An 18,408-nucleotide genomic window follows, 5' to 3' on the forward strand; every position below is an offset into this window, starting at 1 on the left:
AAAACATGTTTAATCGCACACGACTCAAACAGAAATATGTATATGTGTGTTTTATTAAAAGGAAGTACAAGCTTGCAACACTGTGTGCTCAGACTTTTGTATGTGCTGTGCTGAGCAGGCCTGTAGGCCATTTTGTCAGAAGGGGGAGTGGGGAGTGAGCTTATGCCGCGTTCCATTTGTCCTCGAAAGTCGGAATTTCCCAGTTCTCAGTCGGAATTTTCAACTCGAACGCCCCTCGAAGTGGGATTTCCTACTGGGAAAGTGGGAGACGCTTCACCACCCCCGAGTTACCATTCCAGATGGCTGCCATTCCCAGTTCCCAGTTCCGATTTCCGAGGTAAATGGAACGCGGCATTATATCTGAGAGCTGTTCATGGGAAGGAAATATCCGGAAGATGGTGACGGAACTACTGCCAGTGATGCGGATGCACTGTAGAATTACATGTTTGGAGAAAGAGGAAAAAAAAAAAAAAACACTAAGTAACTAAATTACCATGTATGCAATAGTAATAATAATAAAAAATAAGAATAAGATAACCAGAAATGCAATTACAGCTTCAGGGCAGACTTTATTACTCATTTAATTACAGCTCCTAATTTTCCCAGGCACTCTTCATGAGGGTGCATAGCTGAATAAGGCATAAGGCCTTTGTGCAATTAACATTTTCTTCAGTACAGTGGTTTCAAAAGGCAAACACTCAAATCCACAGAGATATGCAGTAAAAATCACTGGAAAATTCAGTACTGTAGTTGTACCTTTAATTATTCAAGATTACTTAAGGATTTAAAGAGTTTGCAGCTGTAATGCACCTTGGCACAAACCATATTTCCATTTTTTTTTTTTAACGAGGGCAGTGTGGTTTACAAGAGTTGCATTATTGTGTAAGCAAAGAGCAAAACACAAACACAACACAATTATAATGATTCCACTATGAACCAATCAAACTTTCAACAAATGTACACACATTACTGTTTGACACATGAAAGATTTGTCATACTCAAGTTGGAGAAAGTTGAAAGGTGGTGGGGCGATGGGAAAACAAAACCCAGCATGCAACACTCGGCGCCTTCATCTAGTAGTAATTCACAGAGATAATAAACAAACCAGCAATATCTTCATTTAAATTGTCTCCATATTAATTACATCAACAGTACAGGGATACAAACCCCAATATTCCAGCTGTTTCTCACAATTACCATAAAAAAATAAGTAAAATTGACACAAATCTTCTGGAAGCTCAAGGTTGGTCCATACAACAAATGGAGTGTGCCTGTGTAGCCTCTTATCTACCTACACATTTTCTCTGTGTGGGTTGACAATGTTTCATGCGAGGGAGAGATCAACTACAAATCCAGTGTAGCCCAGCACTGCAGTCTGAAATAGGGGAACCAAGAGGTTTGTGCAACACACATGTGGACACAGTGGCCATGTTCTTCCTATTGAGGAGAAGTTGGGTCAAGCTTGCACCAGTGAACATCCTTCATTTCTGGCAAAGCTCAGTAACAGCCATCTTTCCAGGCGTCATCTGACATTTTAGTAATGCCCAAAGACCTGCCAATAAAAGTGAAAGTTAGTTTTCATCCACACAGACAGGCAAAATGTCAAATAGTATTTGGCTAAATGTTGCTTTTCCTTTTGAGAACGTACCTCCTGGAAGGGTGTGCGAGTTTGCTTCTTGTGGAGACTGACGGTACACCCTGACCGCGTCCCATCACAGGCCTTCCTGTCCCAGCTGAGGCTCTCCCGGGTCCATAAACTCCACCGTTAGCAGATCCTTGTGACTGGACCCTGCGGCCCCCTCCTGTTGGTGGATGTGTTTGGATAACCGGTAGACCTCTGGAAGGCTGACGACCAGGAGCCATGGAGCCCAGAGGAGTGACGGCTTTAACTGGAGCCCGCAGGGAGAGAGGAGACTGGCCATTGCTACGAAGACGACCACACACCATACCTTGAGCAGAGACAAAGCACAGTGATTTCAGAGGCTCTTTGGCTACTTCTTTAACATACATTCAAGATAAAAAGACGCAAACTGTGTCTTTTTGTGTAAAGGAGCTGTTGCAGCCTCTGAAAGAGCAGCACTGGACTATGGAGAATAACATAATAGTGGCATTATGTAGCAGGTGAATTTAAGAAAGGGTTACTTGTACATTAAGAGGGAAATGTTGGCAAAGATTAACAATGAGGCAAGGATGAGAACAGAATCTGAAATACCTTATGAAACTGTAATCATTTATAAGGTGGGTCATGCTTGTTTTAATACATGTAATAATGATGACAAATGTATTGAAAGAATCAACATTACATGTTCTGATATACATTATTATTTTTGAGTGATTCAGTTAAATTCCAAGTGACTGTTTCTTGGCGTAATTGAATGAAACCCCTGGCAAGAATCAGTACTGCATCACCAGAGTGCATGTGCATGATTCGAGCAGCATACATTGCGATGTGGGCATTTGCAAGGATAAAATAAGGAAAATTAAGATGCACATATTCTATCACAACTTGTTTTTTCCAAATAAAAATGTGAATGATCAATATTTTTGACCACTGACCTTCAAGAGAGGTCTGTGCAACATAATGTCTAAACATTTAAGGGTTCTTGGATCCATGAAAACCTTTAAATTTATTAACAAACCATAACATTGCTATTAGAGTGAAATGCATACTCTTCAAACGTAGTGAAACAAGTCAAAAAAAAGATCCTGCACACTCCAACTTCAGGGTTGTCCTTTGTCACAGATTCTGTTTCTAACTTAAATGGACAGAGTTGCTCAGTGCACCAAAGAGGCGGAGGGGATACAGTTTAGTGGTGTTGGGTTTCCATGTCTGCTGTTTTGCAGATGATGTGGTCCCGTTGGCAACATTGAGTCAATAGGACCAGCCGCTACTGGGTGGTTTGAAGTCATGTATAATAGGCGTGTAGCGATGCATCGATAATGTCGACTTCAAAATATCGTCATCCTCATATTTTGTCGTTGGCGTGTCTACACGCACACATGGGTCGACGAAAATAAACAGCTTGCATTTTGCAGAATGGAGACCGAAACCGCGACCTCCTGACAGCGTGCCCAACAAAGCCCTGCAAAAACCTATAAAAAAAATAATAATAAATAAATAAAATAAAAAAAGCTCACCCTAAATCATCAAAAGTATGGGAATTTAGTCCCAAATGCCTTTTGGAATTGGCATACCACACCAGCACAATAGTGATGTTGGAGCATCTAAAGCGGAGGCATCACCTTGTCTTTCGTGGATGTGACAATAATATTGCAAAATATAATAAGCAAAATGATTGCAAAAACGAACGTCAAATGATCAAATCATGGTATGCATCAGCTCCTACATTTGATGTGCTCTGGATGTAACTGTCATATCTGTTTTTAAAGGCATCACAAACATTTTTTTAATGTATTTATTTAGCTTAAGTGCCACCAAAAAGGATTCCTACCAAAAACTTTTTTTTTTTTTGTTCCATCCACCATAGAAAGGTTCCTTTCGTGATTAGACTTTATGTAATAAAAAAAGTTTAATTTAGTGTGAAACAGTGGCCTTTTTTATCCAAGTATGTTCTTTTTAACACATTTGGAAAATATGCAGTGCAATGCAAAACAGTGTGCACGGCCAGTGTTTTGCATGGCACTGTTTTGTTTGTAATTTTGTACAGGAGAGATTTGTGTTGGAATGTTAGAGGGCTGGCCTTTTTATTTTGTATAATTTTATTCCATATTCTTATTTTGCTGTGCAAAACTGTGTTGTTTAGTACCGGTAACACTATATTATTAAGAATTTTGTATATTTATTTGATACATTATGGTTTTTATTAATCCAACAACAGAAAAATAATCATTAGAATAAATGTCCAATTACCGGTACCTATTAGAGTAGTCTAAGTACTAATCGATAAAATAATCGCCCGATTAAACATTTTCAAAATTATCATTTACCCCCAGCCCTAATATATAAAGTAGTGGGGATGAGAATCAGCACAATCAGATCTAAGAGGTGTTTCAACTGCAAGGAGCCTCCAGGGCATACGCAGGACATAGTGGTACAATAATATCTCGTCTCATATTAATCCAATGTTTTGGAAAAAGGTTTGTATTATCATACAGCATATTTCCCCCATGACTCGAACCCGGGTAAGCGGAAGTTAAAGGACAAATAGATATTCTTTCACAAAAGTATTATTAAAAGATATTTAAAGGAATTCTTGTATTTCATTATACTGCAAAGAAACAGAAACTATGTATGATTCAAATTAATTAATTAATAAAAGCAAACAATGCCATAAACAACCAGCTTGACTCTATTTTCAGTGGTCTAATACTTCATAGAGTACTATAAAAAAACAAAACAAGTAACCTTGTTGTGGTCATGCAGAAGCTTGGAAGAAGGTAGTAGGATTAAGGAGACAGTGAACTGGAATAAACAGAAGGATAAACAGGTGCTGTTAAACCAGAGGAGTGGTAGGGAGCTGGTGAGGAGGCAGGGTTACCTGTGGAGGGGGAGTGAGTCAGGTGAGACATGCGGTTGCCAGAGCTCTGGAGGTTAGCCTCCATGCTGCGGCTGTTTCTGACCGCCTCCAGAGAACGTAGGCTGGTGCGGGGGGCCAGATTAGGCATGCTGTGCCTCAACTCCTCTGGAACCACACACACACAATGGATTGAAACAACAGAATGCACATTGTCTCAATTTTAGGAAACGAATTTCTAATCTTATTGACCTTGGGTACAGTGCTGATTTATTACTAATTTTAGCCTACCCTCACTCTTAGCAAATTTAAGCAGCTCTGCACTGGGGCCTTGGAGAGAACGTCTGGGTGTTCTAGTGCGAGGTGCCCCGAGTTGGCTGCTGTATTCCTGACCGTGGCTGGAAGTGGATGGAGACAGGCAGCGAGGTGAGCCTAAGGGTGAAGGGGTAAAACGATGTCGCCGCGGGGGCACGGAGCAAAACTCATCCTCTTCATCTTCCAGGCTATAAGTGTCAAATTCCTGGTCACTGTATGTACCACCCCGGCGCAGTGACTGCAGAGATGTAGTGGAGCTGCGGCGTGATGCAGATGCTGAACTTGAAGCATAATCTTGCCTCAGACCTGTCACCAGAAACATTTAATTGAATCAAAGAAAAAAGAATAAGAAAAAGTATTTAAAGAGAGCTGTTCAAAAGCATATCTAAATCTTTGAATGCATTATTTGTGAAAATGTGAAAACAAAAAATAAATAACAGTGGCACTTAAAAAAGTAAGATGTCTGATCTGATGATAAGTAAGGGCATATTTGCACTTACTCTAACCATGTTAACTTGTTCTATTTCTTCATCTGTTAGAAAACCTTAATAGTTAGTAACAAATGTATTTGGTGGAACCCAAATCATTATATTCAACAACTCACTTTCTTCCTGTAGGCGAGCCATGATCTGGACATCAGTGAGATCCTGGAGCTTGTAGCCCATAGAGATGGAGTCATCTGATGTGCTGAGTTCACTGTCTATGGAGGACTGGGAGCTCAGGGCCGACTGCACATTTGTGGCACCTGAAAGCGCAGAGAGGGCTCCAAGTTACACCAGCAAAATCTTTCACAATAATGTTAAAATTACTGGATGCAACTTGTGAAAGTAATTGGCATCTTTTTCGAAAAGCCCATAATAACTACTGGAGGGAGAAAAAAAACTTTTCTAAACTGCAATTATGAACAAACTGTGAAATCTTTTCATTTAGGCATACAAATGAGGGCAAGTTTAAACCTGAGCAGGGCAGTCACATCACTGGATGATGACTCCTTTCAAAATAAAAGCATTTGCCCAAAATTTTAAAAATTATGTGATGCTGCATATGATCTCTTAAAAAATAAGTGAAAAAAAAAAACAAAACATAAAAGTGCTTTAAAAAAATTGTGTTTTACTTTGTATTGAAAGTTATTGGACAACAGCTGCTTGATCAATCCCTTTCTGCTTGAGTTATATAACAAGTATTTAGGAACTTCAGGTTTGATTTGGTTTAAATTACAGCCTCACTTCCCTACAGCTTTGCTCGGGTGCATTAGTAAAAACAGCCGTCTTCTGACACACCCAACACTGAGACAATCAGGAAATGTTGGTATGCAAAGGCCTAGACTTAGATAGGATCACATCTCACAAGCTAAGACCTTTCAAGTTCATAAAAATTGAAATATGAATACTGTCACAATATCAAGATACATGGTTTCGTTACTTGTTGGAAAAATGATTCCACACATTTGCTGACCCATCTTTTAACGCACACTAGTAATTTGTACACATTTGTGTCCACTCATCCTAATATCATATCAAGACAATTCAGCCTTGATGTAGAGCACATATGGGATGGTCAGCTGACAGCAGTCTGTCCTGCATGAACTCAACAATTACATTTACCAGATAATAAAAAATAGTTACCTGATAATACAGTATTATAAAGTGCTCTGTGTTTTTTTTTTTTTTTTGTATTGGAAAAAGCTTTGTGCTATTGCACAACTTATGCAGACAAGAAGGTGGGTAAACATGCAAGAATCTAAGCGTTAACCTCAAAAATTACCAATCAAAACAATCTGATGATGCTTCTGTACCTACGGTATACATATAAACAATCATGCATGTGATGTTATTCCCACCGGAGAGCAGCGTGTTAATGTCATGCCATACCTGAGCTGCCACAGGTTAGTAGGGATTTGTTAGTTGATATGTGGTACCCAGGAGAGATCAGGCCTGAGCTTGCCGAGCCTGCCTCCGATGGGCTGCTGTACATGTTCCTCCACCGCGATGCTGCAGGGAACAGGACAGGGGAAATCACTTACGCAACATGTACACAATGTTAAGTTGGACATAAGGTTAGCCACATGTATAAACCACTCACGCAAGAACGTTGAGAACAAGCTATCAAGTATTTAAATAAGTGCAGAAAATGTTCTTAGGTCAGGTATACTCCAATTTTCACAAAACACTTTTGCTTTTTAATCATTAGTTTCTCTTGTTTGGCTATGACTTAGTTGTTTCATAGCCCAGTGCTATTGTTTAAAAAGGAGAGCTTTCACAGACGGGAAGGTAATCCAATACAAACGCTGACTTTATGTATTCATTCAGCCATGGTGTGAATAACCTTGTTGATCAGGTTCTGCTGTGTGCAGGAAGTTGAAGCTGCAGGCATGATACATAATTAATAGGGCCTGTTTAATCAGATGCAAACTTCTATTCACACGTAAAGGGTGTATATACATTTATTGTATTTTGTCATACAAAGCAAAAATAGATCATTGTCCCTGCACTGCAGAGGTGAGCAGTACATTAGAATACAAAAGGGACTGACTGTAGTGGTGCAGCAAGTATGCTGAATTAGGTAACTGAACATGACTTACAGATGTTTAAATGTAAAATGTGAGTGGTTTGGGAGCCTAAAGAGTAGGTTCAAATTCGGAAATACACAGAAGGCTGGTTTATCTAAAGGCTTGAATACTGGGTATAATGCATTGATGCATACTCTGGTCCAAACGATTGATCAGCGTCCGGCAAGCCATTTCCGTCTCTGGGCTGCGATGATCAAGAACCTGCCGACACCACTTCAATGGCGAGTCTGGCCCTGGATCAGCCATTTGCTTTTTAGGAGACACGTACAACCTGTTGGAAAGAAGAACACAGAGGAAAAGCTTATACGACAGAGAAAGTCAAGGTGGGTGGAAAAGAGTGACAGTAAGAGAAGAAAGGCCAATCTGCTAAACATTCTTTCCACTAAGTGCACAACATAAAGTTAAATGAGCAAACACCAGATTGGTTTAGTTCATATCTCTCAAACACTGAGAATGACAGAACACAGAAAGTAAATATAAGTCAGTGAACTGTCTAGATGTAAGATAGGAAACTGCTGCAGCAGAGATCTCTTATCACACAAGCAACCCGGTTGTTGTGAATGATTTAAGCAAAGATTTGCATCTTCTTCCCTTAAACCTAGTTCAGTCTAGAGCTGAATTTTATCACATCTACCCACAGATTTATCTCATCTTAGTCTACAAAAGCTAAGCTGCACCACACCCACAGGGAGGCAGAAAAGTGGATTGAACACTTTTCAAATAAAAGGGGGGCAAAAAGAAAAATGAATTCAATTTGTTTTTGAAAAAACCAAACAACAAAACAAATCCTCAGTAACATTTAGTTAGGACAAACAGCAGCCAATGTTGGATTTTTGCCACTGAATTTTCATGCTTCTTCTTAAATGGATCCAGTGTTGCCATGGTGACAGCAAACAACCATGAAGTCACCACAAGCTTTGAACAACTGATCACATGACCTGACCTTTTCAGCTAGACAAACAAAAGGCCTGGCTCAACTAGTTCTGGACCTATCAACTACAAATCATCTTCCCACTGGGCAAACATAAAAGGTCCCATTTCCCACTATAATACACAACAATACAGAGAGTAATATTGAGGTCACTCATCGCAGAGTGCTGGGGAGGTGCAGATGGGACAGACTTCATCATTTTTGATGCACAACAGTAACTTTTGCATTTGATCCAGTCACACTGCAGTTTGGGCCTCTGGCTGATATCAATATTCAAACAAGACGCCAGTCTGTAGCTGTTGTTCCATTCTTGTAAGACACCCAATCATGTCAGATTATACAAATCAAACCGGTTTTTAAAAAGGGGGTCTGCTTATATATTTTTATATATATATTATTTTTCTTATCGTGTCACTACTAATAAATTATTTGTAGAGTCATGCATATTAAAATTCATAGATATTGTATATTTAAAAACATTAGAAATTTGGTTTCGAGTTAAGAATAATAGCCTTCCTGCTTGTTTTCAGCATTTCTTTAAATTAAGAGAAACAAATTATAATTTAAGAAGGCTGTGGGTCTTTGAAAGATGTCGTGTGAGGACTAATGTTAAATGTAGATGTGTTTCATTTTTGGGAGTCAAATTATGGAATCAATTTAGTGATGAAGTGAAACTGTGTAAATCTCTGTTGAATTTTAAAAAAATATTGAAAAGTAAAATAATTAAGGATTACAATGCTAAATGATTGGAGTATAATTTGGTTAAGCATAACAATTTAAAGGGAAATTTCTCTTTTTGTTTCTTTTCATATTGCAGATAATCTGGGTTTTCTGTTGGAAAGTACAGGGTAGGCAAATATAAGCTTTGGCTTCAGCCTATTCCTTTTTCGGTTACAGAGTTTATTATTATTTTTTGTGTGAAACTGATGAGTGTAAACTTGTATGAAAGTGTTTTGTCATTTACACACACACACACACACACACACACACAGTTTGAATTGCAAATAATGTAATGTAACCGAAATAAACAATTCATTCATTCATTATTTTCCTTTGCCAACAACAGAAGCTAAAATATTAGCCGGTTGGTTAAACAGTGCTGATGCATAATTATTCTACAGTGATAATATAATTACTGTTCTGGTAAGAACATGATGATCCTTTCCCACGAGAACCTGAAACCACATCAGTACAATCTGAGGGAGGTATGTAGTTTGAGTCAAATGTGTTGATGTTTTGTGGATACTATTGTTAACTGCACAAAAGCGCCCTGGACAAAAATGAGCATCACTGTACTGGATGGTGGATAATCAAGATAGTTCTGAGTTGCTTTGGTAGATTTGAAAACCATCTTGTCGAACAATAAAAGTTGGACTCAAGAATGAAAACTTAGTCTGTTTTTCAATACTCTAAATATGGGGAATTGTAGGGTCAATAGTTCTCTTGAATGGGGGGAACTGAATAAATAAAAACACTACTAAACTAATTCTGCACTCGCTGTTTCTGTTTCTGATCCTCTGGCAGGGGGGCCTCGGATCACATGCTGCGCAATCCCACCCAAGCAGTTTATCAGATTATGCCGCTGTTAGGATTACCAATGTTTTGGCTATGATAACCTTCCAAAGCCCATATGGTATGGCTAATTACGAGAAACAGAAAATAAGCCACAAACGGCCTTGCTGGTAAGCGTCATGGCACAGCTGCCTATGTAGCCACCAGGAACACAGCTGAGATTACAGAAAGAACAGCATTAAAAAAAAAAAAAAAATGTGTCCAGACCAATCTGGCAAAAATATTGACTGGGATTATTCTTAATTAAGCCTCTTTTATTGTTCATTTTGGGTTATAGTCAGCCAATTAAACTGGGGGGTAACATAAAGCTTGTCTTGTTTCAAAAACAGAAAAAAAATCTGCTAAACTTTAACTTTATTCCTACTCTGTAATTTTATTGGCCCTTAGTGCAATGAGCATACCAAACATAGATCTGTTTCTAGATAACAGAAATATAAGCGTTGTAACGTCCTGAAAAAAGAAAAAAAAAAAAAAAGCACCTGGCAAGCGGTAGCCATAACATTTCTATCCCTGTTTCAGCTGTTCCTCTGGACCAACATTACCCTGACAGACAGGTAGTAAGTAGGATATCATTTTGGTGTGTACCTTGGCATGAGCATTCTGCACCTTCTTAAATAAGAAACACCTTCTTATCGTTCAGATCATTTGCTTGTAAAGTTTTATTTATTTATTCTACTGCCTCCTCATAACCCTGCCCTTGAAAAACAGTATTTCAAATGTTTCCAAATGTCAAACTGAGCTTTAAAAGCCCAGGAAAAGACACCTGCATTTGCTGTACTGAGGAAAAAAAAAAAAGGACAGACAGTTGAGTCTCACTATAACCCCACTGCCTTGTGGGAAATTGTACATTTTAAATAGTTCAAATGAAAAAAGTTGAACTGACTCATCCAGCTAAAGGAGTTACTTTACCTATAAACAGAGATGCCAGGATGTCAATTCTGTTACCATGGTTATAAGAACACAACCTCCCCTAAAAAGGTATCTCCTATCCACGGTTGTGGTGCATGAAAAAAGACTCAGCAATGTTTAGAGACGTGTGTTATGACCGAGACCACAAACAACCAATGCAGGAAGGATGACCTACCAACTATCTTCGTCTTCAATTTCGACACACTCATCCTCCAAATCTAGGACGTCCACTTCATCCAGTGCAGTCTGGTCCACCCCTGAGTCGCTCTCTGCAAGTGTCTCTGATTCATAACTTTCCTGAGATGGGCTCTCCGGCGTCTGACTTTGCCCCTGAGACTGTCCCGCTCCGTTGCTGCAGGTCAGAGTTAGAAAGCCCCCGCACGGACCCCGATCCTCCTCTCCGTCTTCTCCCTCCAGCCTGTTGGTGGCGGGCAACGGGGACATGTCTTCACCACTGCTGCTGCTGTCCTGAGGAGGTGAGAGCTTGTAGTCTGTGCTGTCCAGATCACTGCTGTGCTCCAATCTGAGGTGGGAGCTCGTCACCCCTTCACAAGTCAGCCTCTCGTTTATATTAACCTCAGCAGCGTTGAGGTTACCGTCGGCTCCTCTGGAGGTCTTGCCCCCTCTGCTGCGCAGGGTTTCATTCTGGACCTCCAGCCTGCGGACGAGCTCCTGCAGCTTTCGGACCTCCTCCAGCTCCACCCCTTCCAGGTCGTGACCCCTCTCTCCAACCTCCTTGCACTCGGGTTCAGAGCTCTCTGTGAGCCCGGCGGGACTCCCATTATCAGGCGGGGGGACCACCATGCTGCTGTGCTGTTATCAAATAGAATCACATTTTATTTGTATAGCACCTTTCATCCACGTACATGAAATACAAAGTGCTTAACATTTTGACTGAAAAATAAGCATAGTAAAAACTAAAATAAAAACTGGGAGACCAATGCACACTGACATACAATATAGTTCATTAAAAAGGAAATAATGATAAAAGTTCAAGAATTAAGGCTAAAAAATACTCAGTCCACGACAATAAAATATAATAATAATAAAAACATTACAAGAAATAAATAAAACAAATGCCTCTAAAAAAATGTTGTTAGGAGACAACATGCACGTTTATAACACGTGAAGAAAACTAGACCTAAACGCAAGAAACTGCAGCACAAAATACAGCACTGTGTTGCTGAATGAGCGGCACACAACAGCAACTCTGTACTGTGTAAATGACCCAAACAAGTGATGCTTTTATCCCATGGATACACCTCATTATCGTGCACGATACTCGTGCATGAACCCTAAAGTTTTAGTATTTTCCATGTCGCCTGCATTTCATGTGCCTTTAAGGCTTGATTTATGGTTCCGCGTTGCACCGACGCAGCGCCTACGGCGTAAAGTACGCGGCGACGCGCACAGTACGGTGCGCGTCGCCGCGTACCCTACGCCGTAACCCTACGGCGTAGGCTCTGCGTCGATTTAACGCGGGACCATAATTCAGGCTTTATAGTTGACTAATTAGCTGCACAAAGACGCAGAAAAAACCCCATTCAGAAGCATAAACGGCGGCAGTGTGGTTATATCCAATCATGTAATGGTTAAAGGCAGCTGGTTAGCATGCTAATCAACACAACAGCCGTACCGGGGACTGAGCCGTGTCGTCGGTCCGATGACTGAGCTTCCTCCGCCGCGGCGCGCCGACCGCATGGATGGAGGCGAATCACAACCAGCAGGAGCGACGGGACGTCCCTCATTTAACTACTCCATCTTCTCTCGTAGCTGGTAAAACAAAAAGCATCACCACGTCTCGCTGCTGATGACTAGTACCTTGATGTTGGGACTTTAGTGGTGAAAGCGAGCGGAGCTGCAGCGGAGCAGCGCTCGCCCCTCCCCCGCGGGTTTTGCTGCGGTTTAGCGCCACCCTGCGGGAGCGCGCCGCAACTGCAGCTACACTCGCTTTGTAACAGCGTGTTTTAGACACTGGGTGTCGCTGTTTAGCAAAAAATGTCTCCTGACAAAAAAAAACAAAAATAAACGGCACTAAAATCACAAGTACGCAGCATGCAAAGAGTGTTATCTTTTCCATCTCGCCCAGCACGGATGTTAGGTTATTTGGGTCTTTGCATGTTAAGTTTGTACGGAAGAGTATTAGGGCCAGGCAGGAGAAAAATAAAAATAATATTTTAGAGGAGGAAGATTTATTTTTCATTATGCACTTTGAGAAAAAAGTCGAAATGTCGAGAAATAAGTCGAAATGTCGACAAAAAAGTCGAAATGTTGAGAAATAAGTTGAATGTCGAGAAATAAGTTGAAATGTCGAGGAAAAAGTGGAAATGTCGAGAAAAAAGTGGAAATGTAGAGAAATAAGTTGAAATGTCGAGAAATAAGTCGAAATGTCGAAATTTCGATTTTATTCACGAAATTTCTACTTTTTTCTCAAAATTGTATTTCAACATTATTCTCGACATTTCGACTTTTTTCTCGACATTTTGACTTTTTTCTTGAAGTGCACAATAAAATAAAATCTTCCCCCTGATACTCTTCCGTAAGTTTGGGATTTAAAAATACGGGAAATTTTCCGCTGCTGTCCCACCAGCCCAACCGAGGTCCAGTATCTTACAAAATACCTGTTAAACATTTATAAACTACAATTATGTGCTCATAGCCTGATAGGCCAACCTTTGTTGACACTGAAATGCTGTGGACGTTCCTATGTACTGTATGTTATTCCTATAATAGAGTCTCAATGAAAATACAAATGGGAATTAAAGCACACTTATTTATTTGAAATATTTTCAGTTTATATACACATTGATTGTCTTCAAGTGAAACATTTACATTTTCCGATTTTATTCCAGTTGTCGCCACTAACCTTGCAAGAACTGCGACCCAGGCTACAGCAGGTGGAGGCTAGTGACAATTCAGTTTGCAGTTTAAAAATGATTATATTATAAAACTGGAAATTTAGGCAAGGCAAGGCAAGTTTATTTATATAGCACAATTCAACACAAGGTAATTCAAAGTGCTTTACATCAACATTAAAAGCGGCAAGACATAATTAGACATTAAATAACAAATAAAATGAAATAAAATTATGAGAAAAGAAGGTAAAATAATAAAAAGCACAAGTTGCTGAAAAACTAAGGACAATTAGTTGCCGGGAATTTACGGGAAAATACTCATGGGAGGACGGCGGGAAAGAAGGGTAAAATAGGTAGTTTCCCGGCCAAACGGGAGACTTGACAGGTTTGGATCTTTGTAAACTGAACTTAGGTGCAGTGGTGCCACCAGGGGATGGCCAGCGGTGGCCACGGCTCCCCCTTACAAATTTGCTGGCCACCCCAATGACCACCCCACTTGCCTCAATAAAAAAAAAAACTAAAAAAAAAACCCACTTGCCAGTCACATAGATTCTATCGTCAGTTATGCGTTTCATCCCAAATGCTTTGGGCCAAATGGATATCAGTAGGTGTTTCAGGTATTTCTGAGCCTGTATACTACAACAGTATAATACAATCCTGTAATGGTGCCTTTTAGTTTTGGTGTCCACCCCAAGAATTTAAGTGGCACCATCTGGCCACCCCTATGAAAAACATTTGGAGGCGCCCCTGCTTAGGCGGAGTGATAGGTTGCTTGTCTCGTTTGTCTCTGTGTGGACCATAAGTTCTTACTGGAAATACAATGCATCACTAGAAGATTTTCTGTTAGCGGCAACGAATAATTTAAAGAAACAATAAATCTAACTTCTGGGTTGAGCCTCATGAGGAACCATGAATCATTGTTGTTCCTCGACTGACCACTGGGAGCCAGTCTCCATTGACTGTCCAACTTCAGAGCAGAAATAAACATATTTACAGCATGGTTCAAAAAACAGTTTTGGTTTCAGTTGTCCATGACAACTCTGAGCGTGGTGACATTTTTTTTTTAACCATGCCAGGAAAATTTCTATAAAGCAATACATGCATATCTGTAACTATAGATTGACAGTCGGCTCAGTCAATGGCTTGCCACTATCGCTTCCTCGTCCATATTTGTCATGCTATTGGGTTTTGCGAGGCAACCAACTTTTTGAACTTTTATTATAAGATATATGATATTATATGATTATTTATATGAACTCAGTGTCGGCTAAAGCCAACAGTAATTTTTGATTTCACTGGAGAGAACATGGTAAGCCGTATATTCTGCTGTAAAGGTCTGCCAGGAGCCCTGGAGATATTTTGGCGGAAGGAGCTGGTAGCCGAACCTAACTTTGATTGACATACGGTGGATGTGTTTCCATCTGCTTCCTGAGCAACATGGCTGTGCTCTGTACAAAGATTAATATGTTTGGACTTTAAAACCTTTCTACAGAAACCAATGGGTCAGGTGACCTTATGCTTCATGTATTGTTTTTTTTTTGTTGTTGTTGTTTTTTTTACAGCTGAGGGTTTTCTGAAGAGCGGGTTTTAAAGCAAGCACCAACCTTCTAGCTTCCAGGTTGAGGCTAAGTAAGATTCGTTGCAGTTCCTTGACTGGCCACTGGAGGCTGTCTCCAAAAGCGAGTCAATCCCCACTGTTTTCCATGTTAAAATGTCCAACTTTAGAGCAGAAATAAAAAGAGGCGATACACTGAGGGAGCTGGTAGCCACAGCTAATTTTGACTGACATTGTTCCTGTCTGCTCTCTCGAACAATATAGCTGTGTGCAGTGTTGTCTCATTAATGACACTTTGTTTAGCCTAAGCTGGGTTAGTAGAAACTGCTAATTGCTAAGCTTTGTAGCATGATCATGACTAATGTGAAAAAAAGCAAAGCTGACTGCCAATCAAAAGTCTAATCCCCATATCGTAAATCCATGCATTTCTTTCTATAAATTCACCTGAGGTGGTACAAAATAAAGCCCCAGAGCAGAGTGTGTAATTTAACAATAGAGACCAAAACTGTTTTTGGAACCAGGCTATAGGCTAAACATATTTATGTCTGCTGTAAAGTTTAACATTTTAACACAGGAGTCAGTGGAAACTTGCTTTTGGAGTGAGTCTCTAGGACCAGTTGAGTGTCCAAGTCATAAAGTGTCTAAGTATTACAGTTTTTCACAATTGTTTAAACACATTTCCTGATAGACTACCTCACTTTCACAAAACTCTAAACACAAATTACAAAACTCACACACAAAATGCAAAATCCTACACTTCTCTTGCAAAAGCACACTCTACCCTCAAAACAGTGTTAACTCTTCACTAAATTGTATTTCCTTCTCAAAGGCCAAACACATACATCATTTGAGTACACATTTCTAAGCACCCACTGAACACTGATGTGCAGAATGGAAAACACTATAGTATGAATGGAAAACACTATATGAATGCCTCAGTAGAATCATGCTTTTGTATGTTCAGTGTTACACCTTCAGCTGTTGGATGTAATGTATCACCATATAGTATTCTTATGTATAGGTACTAAAATAGAAAACAACACATAATTCTTTACTGTAACAACAAATAATATTTTACAGTATTTGGACTCAAAATGTGCAGTCCACTGGACATCACAGCAAGCTGTGGATGAAAACTTGACAGAAAATAGAAACAGAACAAAAGTTTTAGGCTGCATCCTGCCTTTCATCCCTGGCTGGCCACAGGACCTCCTCCACGTCGCAGGCGATGTTCTCCCTGGCCGAGCAGCGGGGGAAGAATCTCCTACAACGCCGCATGAAGCCTGGACAGGCCTCAGCAGTGACATCGCCACGTGCGTCCTCCATGGCCTGCAGCAGTGGGATCCGTGTCTGAGGATTTCTCTCGTATACCTTCCATCTCCAGGCAGAGAAAAACTCCTCAATTGGGTTGAGGAAGGGAGAGTATGGAAGGAGATATAGGACATCAACTTCTGGATGGATCCTGAACCAGTCACGGACCAGAGCAGTCTGGTGGAAACTGACATTGTCCCAGATAACAAGGAACCTGACCACCTCTGTGTCCTCCATCTGGTCTGGCTGGACAATAATATTGTAGAGCTGGTCCAGGAATGCTAGAATAAGTGCAGGGTTGTAGGGGCCAAGGGTGGCATGGTGATGGAGGACGCCATGGTGATTGATGGCAGCACACATTGTTATGTTCCCTCCATGCTGGCCAGGGACCTCTTTGATGGCACGCTGGCCGATGATATTCCTCCCTCGGCACCTTCTTTTTACAAGGTTGAACCCCGCTTCATCAATGAATATGAATTCAATGGCAAATTGCTGATTGCATATTGCACAACAGCCTTTGGAGTTTAGAAATTTGATTGACTGTGTGTTCTGAGTGAACAGCAAGAGAGGGAATTCAGGAAGAGTGTGCAGGATATTGGGAATTGTGTGTAGTGTTGTGAGAAATGTGTGGTATGGAATGGGAATTTGAGTCTAGAGCAGTAAATGTGCTTGGAGTTCAGCAGGATTGGTTTAGCCACCTGAAACATGAGTTTCAGGATGTGCACATTGTGTCTGATGTTCCAATAAATGTGTTTAAACAATTGTGAAAAACTGTAAGGTCTTTCAAATATTGAGGTTAAGTATCTTTAGTCCGAGGCGTTACAGTTTACCAGACTTTGATATCCTGTGTTTAACACTGTGTAGAGATATAATCTTTACATCCTTTTGCACTAACAAAACAGTGGACTGCTCATGACAAATAAAACAGAGCCTCTATAAGAATTAATGTACTTACACTTTTCACAATTTCTGCATAATATTTACAAAACCATTTTGTTAGTTTGGTAGTTTTGTCACCTTAAATGTGCTACTTTTATGTTAACAGTAGGCGTGAATTAGTGAGGAAATGCTCCAAATGTATTCCTGTCTATTTTCTTGTTGGAGACAATGAACTTTGGGAAGAAAAGGTGCAGGTAAATGTACTCATACAACTTGTTTTGCAAGTGACAAGGATCATGTGCTTATGATTAAAGCCAGGTAAGTCAAATAAAGCAGCCAATGGTGGGCAGTGCCCTGGTTACAAACTTTCTTTTTTGGCTCCTGAATGGCCACAAGGCTATGTCAATAAAAAATAATTTATTGTTTGTCCCTGTGCTACCATTTGTACTTGGTGCACTGAGAAGCCCAACCCTGACAGATTACTGAAAAGGAACATATGTACTGCTGCGGTTCCTTTTGTCGAAAACAATCACTCTGTTGAAGAACAAATTATTCATGATCTTGATGGCTGCTTTTCCACAGATGAGTTTGCGTAATTTTGAGCAACCATTGTTGTTATGATGGTGACTACATTCAAACAAAAATAATTCATGTCCTTTCTGTCATGTATTTGCTTGCTGTAATGAGAACATGTCTCAACAGGGTTGATGAGGAAAAGTACTGAAGAGAAAAAAACCAGTCTACTCACTGATCCATGCAAGGAAAAAGAACAAATGAGGGTTTATATTCTGCATATCATGTGCATGTAATAGCAACTTAAATCAAGAAATTAAAGCCCCCTGCATGCTGACACAACTTTCAGAACACATTTCTTGTTGGTAGTCTGGAATAAAACCTTTTCCACCTTTCCCTCACCTAAGGCTAATAACTCTTTCAAATTAAGATTAGACATTTCTGTGGGTATGTGAAGTGCTCAAAAAAAAAGGAAGAAAGCTGAAAGTACGACAAGTATGTTAATATTTTGGTTGCATTAGCCA

The 18,408-nt window shown here is 40.1% G+C and overlaps 1 protein-coding gene across 4 annotated transcripts; it reads right to left on the reverse strand.

Moving 5' to 3' along the window:
- Positions 1-549: 549 nt before the first annotated feature.
- zgc:66447 (SLAIN motif-containing protein-like) lies at positions 550-12,653 on the reverse strand. 4 transcript variants are annotated; one of them, XM_061725077.1, is made up of 9 exons: positions 12,408-12,653; positions 10,947-11,584; positions 7,494-7,630; positions 6,662-6,781; positions 5,395-5,535; positions 4,773-5,096; positions 4,500-4,643; positions 1,649-1,949; positions 550-1,552 (listed from the first exon to the last, which is right to left on the reverse strand). In XM_061725077.1, the coding sequence occupies exons 2-9, from the start codon at positions 11,573-11,575 to the stop codon at positions 1,498-1,500; spliced, it is 1,851 nt and encodes a 616-aa protein (XP_061581061.1). In that variant the 5' UTR covers positions 11,576-11,584; positions 12,408-12,653; the 3' UTR covers positions 550-1,497. The 4 variants fall into 4 exon arrangements, with proteins under 4 accessions (XP_061581061.1, XP_061581059.1, XP_061581062.1 ...); XM_061725075.1 differs by having other exon boundaries at positions 4,767-5,096; XM_061725078.1 differs by lacking the exon at positions 6,662-6,781 and having other exon boundaries at positions 4,767-5,096.
- Between the last annotated feature and the right edge of the window lie 5,755 nt (positions 12,654-18,408).

This window comes from Cololabis saira, chromosome 7, assembly GCF_033807715.1.
Source record: "Cololabis saira isolate AMF1-May2022 chromosome 7, fColSai1.1, whole genome shotgun sequence".
NCBI lineage: Eukaryota > Metazoa > Chordata > Actinopteri > Beloniformes > Belonidae > Cololabis > Cololabis saira.

Excerpts from the sequence above, each read along its gene's own strand:
- zgc:66447 (XM_061725075.1), bottom strand. The coding sequence starts at position 11,575 with ATGGTGGTCCCCCCGCCTGATAATGGGAGTCCCGCCGGGCTCACAGAG. Across the intron at positions 7,631-10,946 it reads ATTGAAGACGAAGATAGTTG|GTTGTACGTGTCTCCTAAAA; the intron begins GTAGGTCATCCT and ends TCTTTCCAACAG. Across the intron at positions 4,644-4,766 it reads TAAATTTGCTAAGAGTGAGG|AGGAGTTGAGGCACAGCATG; the intron begins GTAGGCTAAAAT and ends GTGTGGTTCCAG.